A 5,330-nucleotide genomic window follows, 5' to 3' on the forward strand; every position below is an offset into this window, starting at 1 on the left:
CTCGCTTGCTCTTTACCACCACCATGCCTCCTCGCAAGGCGGCTCCTTCAGAAGACGAGGACAGTCAAGGGTCAGAAGCTCCTCCATTGAAGAAACACAAGGCTTCGGCAGCGGATTCCGAGGTGCGCGTCCCACGCAAACGAGTAGCCAGCAATAAACAAACTGTGCTGGGTAAGCTTCCTTTGCATATTTTTGCCGTTATATGCTATAACTCTTTCATTTTCAGATACAAACACCGTTAACGCCAATGCAAAGAAGGTTCAAGACCTTGAAAAAAAGCTCGCAAAGGCAAGACAAGTTGCGAAAAAGACCAAATGTATGTCGATTCAATGCCTTCTTTTTTCACTCAGTAACGTTTTTTCCCTTCTAGCTTCGCAGCCTAGTGATGATGAGGAGTATGAAAGTGAGGAGCCTTTGGACGCCAGAGATTTTCGAGGCTTTCATACTTCGGTATCACCATTTCTATTTATCTGAGTCTTGAGGCGCCTTATGTTGACAACTTCTGTGACCAGATTACCCAACTCGCCGCTGTGGCCATATCCTCCAAACCAACTACCCAACTGCGCCGCTCCAATATTACCCAGGAACGAGCAGCTCTATCAATCCCAACCTCACACCTCTCCAATCGTACATTTCTCAAGGTACCCCACAAGCCGGTGTCTGCTTCACCCGAGCCTGTCGATCACGAAAGCCTTGCCCGAAGCTCCCCGTCTCGTCATACCTCCCCATCAAGCCCTGGATATGCAGGCGATGCGGTGGCATCCTCGGATAGTCAATCCCAGCGCTCTTCGTTGCCACCGCCATCCACCCAGCGCTCCTTGCCACCTCCCTCCACCCAGGTACGGAGAAAGGAATCTTTCCCCGCTGCTGAACTCCTTGACGGTGTTATGAGCAGTAGCCGTGCAAAAGCATCTGACTATAACGATGTCGTGAACGCCATTCTTGTGCGAACTATGTTCGACTATGAAGGTTTAGTTTCAACCCACGACGCTTTCCCAAGTTCTGATCTACGTCGCCAATGGGCTTTGCGCTGCTGGAAGATGGCATCCAAGGACGCAGATGAGTTCTACAACCTATCAGATAGAATGTGCAACCTCGTGAGCTCTTTTTTATGTCCGTCCCATTGCGCCCTGACAAAACTATTATATAAAAGATCAAGAGGCGTGGCTCGCGCATTCGCGGCCATGTCCTGGCAGTTGTTCGACCACAAATCATCGCAATCTACGGGTTCAGTCGCAAAGTCACTCCACAAACCAAAGCCCGCAACAAGCAATCATGTGAGGCGCTTTTGGAAAACGGGGCGTTTCATCACAAGGTTTTATTTACTTCACCCACCGCTCTAATTTCTATCTAATCACTGGCAATATCCTTTCAGGATACCGGCACTCTCACTGGGTTTAGTCAGAACAAGATTATCTCTGAGATCTTATACCTCGCGTGGTTTGAAGACAAGACGTCTCAAGGGCCACTCCTCCAGCATTACTTTAACCCTATCCCACTTGAAACACTTGCACTTATCTTCACCGTGGTACACGCTTTGTCCCCTTGTCTCATTCGGATCTTGACTGACATGATACTCTAGATTGATTTCTGTTTACGCGAGTGGTCTACGGGGGTTTTTATCCAATCAAAATTCTACGAAAAGGTCGTTCTCGCCACCCATAAAGCGTATCGCCTCGAGCTTGAGGCGTGGAATGCTATCAACCCTTCTGTCATTGAAAATATCCGCAAGAAGCTATTCAACCGTGCACTGTCAGTCTCTTCATTCATGCGACGACCATCCATACTAATCAATTGGCATTCAGTCGCAGTGCAGGTGTGTTTGACGCCAGCTTGAAGATACCCTCTTGCCTTCAAGATGCTATCAAGGACCGTGTACAGATGGAGCTCGACGGTCGAACCGGTGAGACGGATAGTGAAGTTTCGGATGTTTAGATTTGTTATATGCTTCCGTCCGCTTATGGTTAGGTAGCCTGTGTGTATATACTGCCTCGTAATACTCAGATGTCCATAAAATCTATCTGATGCTTCTGGATCACTATTGTCATTTTGATTCGAAAAAATGACCAGCTCCTATCCGAGGACTTAACTACCGTGAACCAGTAGCCTTCGTAGATCAGAAACAATGCAAGCAACATAAAATTAGACTTGACTACAGAGCCCTGGTTCACCTGGTAGCTACAGTAGACACAGAGCAACGGACACAATCCAGAGCTACCTACCATGTTCAGGGAACTACCGATGCTACTGAGATTAATAGGATGACTACGGGAACTATGCACTAGGGGACTTGTGTACCCAGGTATTCAGGATACTGAGGGTATTTGTAGCTACTGACCCAAGTCAGTGCCTCCTGATGCTCTCTCGCACTGATCAAAGCCTTCCAAACCTCCCTTGGTAGACCAGGAAATGGCGGGTCAGTAGTCACTGCAACATTACTGGGTGAGATTCCTTTTATCACCCTTGATTGGGATGCTGATGGTTTCACAGATGTTTCGACTGCAATTACTCTGCGGAGAGAGATGTTGGAATCCATTGAACACAAGTTTTCCGCACTTCAAATGACCGACGACCTCCAGTGGCCACTTATCACCTCGGATGGGACACCTCGTCCTCGGCCAAAGATAGAACACCCGGGCAGATTCAACGTTGATTTAGAGTCCGATGATGATGCAGAAGACAGCGCCGTGCGAGAAGATACCTTGATTCAAGCTTACTGGACCTCTATCCGGGAGAAATATCGTTCACGACGCCTTGACGTTCAGTCACTTTCGACCGCGGAGACGGGGGACCTTCCTGAGAACTGGATCATAATCAACATCAATATCACAGACGATAAGAGCACGTTGTTCATCTCACGACGAGAAGGCGGAGTCGAAGGAAGCCAACCACTGGTTTTCTGCGTGCCTCTGAAAGGAAGGAGAGATAACGGAGATGACAATGATGAAGACCATTTGGGTTTCGATGATGCTATTGGCGAATTGCGCGAGATCGTAAGGTTGAGTGACGAGGGTACCAAGACAGCCGTCAACATCAAATCTGATGACGAAGAGGCTCGCGCGAATTGGTGGAAGCTACGGGGTGATCTGGATACGAGGTTACGCGAGCTGCTTGAAAACATCGAGTTTTGCTGGTTGGGAGCGTTCAAGGTTAGTGATTTCTGTTTTTCGTCTGACATGTATTGACTATGTATATCAGACAATCCTTAGTCCACGGTCGGAAGCAACTCCCGAAATGATTCTGGATCTCCGGGCGCAATTCGACAAGATCTTTCAGCGTAGCCTTCATGTTAAGGACAAGAAACCGAAGCAGCGGGCAGGAAGCCACAAGAAAACTGCATCGCAGGCACAGGCACCTAGTCAAATGACGCTCGACGATCCGATTCTCAAGTGTTTCTCCACATTGTCACCGAAGTGCAAAGATGAAGAGCTCGAGGATCTCATCTACTTCATCCTGGACCTCTACTCGTTCCATGGCGTTCCAGTCGCTATTGCAGAAGTCGATATCGCTCAGCTGGTGGTAGACCTTCGGGCTGTGTTGGAAGAACACGCGGCGAAGCTTCGGCAGTGGAAAAAGACGATCACGGGCAAGACGACCACCTCATTAGCGAAGGACCAGGACGAACATTTGTTTTTGGTCCTTGACAAGAATGTTCAGGGGATACCTTGGGAGAATATACCAATTCTGAGGGGGCGAAGTGTTAGTCGAATCCCCAACATTGAGTTCTTGTACGACAGGCTTGCGTTTGCGAAGTGGAAAAGACAGGGCGAACTTGTGGAGGACGAATTAATCACTGGAGCGGTCCTTGATCCTCGAAAAGGATACTTCATTTTGAATCCCAGTGGCGACCTAGCTCGAACCGAAGGTCGATTCCGGGATTGGGCTCATGGGATGAAGAAAGCTGGGTGGGATGGTGTGATTGGCCAGGCTGTTAGTGAGCAGCAGTTTGTGAATGCGCTGAAGACGCAGGACTTGGTTGTGTAAGTATTCCTCTTGTTCAGTCAAAGACTGCTGATGTGAATGGTTCTATTATAGTTACTTTGGCCATGGAGGCGGCGAACAGTATATCCGATCTCATAGGATTCGAAGCCTCCCGAAATGCGCTGCAACTATGCTTTGGGGTTGTTCGTCGGGTGCTCTCCGGGAGTTGGGTGACTTTGATAGGACGGGAACATCTTATAACTACATGCTCGCTGGGTGGTACGTATTCGAACTGTCTCCCGCTTCACTTACCATTAATGCCATCTTCTATCAGTCCTACGCTTGTCGCGAACTTGTGGGACGTCACGGACAGGGACATCGACAAGTTCTCTCAATCCGTCTTCGATAAGCTGCGTTTGACGCCTGCGGATGTTAGCAAGTGGAATGAACCCGGAAAGGAACCCCACGTGTCTCCTTCTCTGTCTCTGGTGGCTTCTGTGGCACAGTCGCGGGATTCATGCAAGCTGAAGTACTTGACTGGCGCAGCTCCGGTGGTGTACGGTATACCATTTTATCTTTGATCTGGTATTTGGAAATTATCTACTCGACATTGTATCGTTCCACATTTATTTTAGATGTATTTTCAGGACTTGCCCAAATAGGGCGGTTGAATATTGCTTTGCGATTGACATCGACCAGCCAAATCACCGTTTCGAAAAATTTAACGCTTTGCAACTCATTAGACGAGGCTCATGGTGTACAAACTACGGAGATTTTAGACTTGAACGTCTGAACGATCATCCAGCCAAACCCAAGGCCAAGTTGTAAAATGTGCACGTGACTGACGCGATGCGTTCAACTTTGAAGTCAACGTCGACCACGATGATCAGCAGTTTCGATTTACGAATAGAGGTCGAGGCTCTTCAAGAGCTCGATAGTTACGACATTCCACACGACTATGATCTCACAACAGAGGATCCGGAGCGGCTTCTTGAAGGTGACTACCTCATTCCAATTCCACTCCAAAATCTGACGATTTGGTAGCTGCCGTGGAGGCTGTTGCCGACTCCAGCAGTGCAATTACGGACGAACAGGTTTTTGAAATTTATAGGTGTCTACTCAAACACGCAGACGCGAATATGGCTCCGTTATGAGCAAACTGCTCGACTCCATCTCCTCTGGCCTCCTGGCGGAATTAGAGGCCACTATGCGTGATGTGGAGTTGGGAGATCAGAAGTCGTACATGGCGCACAAAACGCCGTTGGAGCTGTACGCGTTTTTTCTGCAATGGTTCGTTACGGCGGCTGAGAAGGTCAAGGCCACTGAGGATGGTGATGCGCCACCGCCGGCAGCTGCTACCAAGGGCAGGAGCGGGAGGGGAGGGAAGGTTGGAGCGGGAGGAGGGCTGG

General features: G+C 48.9%; 2 protein-coding genes across 2 annotated transcripts; both read left to right on the forward strand.

The window, feature by feature from the left end:
* Positions 1-23: 23 nt before the first annotated feature.
* On the forward strand, positions 24-1,935 carry LACBIDRAFT_317504 (uncharacterized protein; the record flags this gene model as incomplete). The annotated part of the gene is made up of 8 exons (XM_001890141.1): positions 24-171; positions 227-316; positions 371-450; positions 513-1,097; positions 1,154-1,315; positions 1,376-1,528; positions 1,583-1,752; positions 1,806-1,935. 8 exons carry the CDS (start codon positions 24-26, stop codon positions 1,933-1,935), a joined length of 1,518 nt encoding a protein of 505 aa, XP_001890176.1.
* Positions 1,936-2,522: 587 nt separating this feature from the next.
* On the forward strand, positions 2,523-4,502 carry LACBIDRAFT_317505 (uncharacterized protein; the record flags this gene model as incomplete). The annotated part of the gene is made up of 4 exons (XM_001890142.1): positions 2,523-3,149; positions 3,199-3,980; positions 4,036-4,200; positions 4,256-4,502. The coding sequence occupies 4 exons, from the start codon at positions 2,523-2,525 to the stop codon at positions 4,500-4,502; spliced, it is 1,821 nt and encodes a 606-aa protein (XP_001890177.1).
* Between the last annotated feature and the right edge of the window lie 828 nt (positions 4,503-5,330).

This window comes from Laccaria bicolor, genomic scaffold, assembly GCF_000143565.1.
Source record: "Laccaria bicolor S238N-H82 LACBIscaffold_81 genomic scaffold, whole genome shotgun sequence".
NCBI classification, from domain to species: domain Eukaryota; kingdom Fungi; phylum Basidiomycota; class Agaricomycetes; order Agaricales; family Hydnangiaceae; genus Laccaria; species Laccaria bicolor.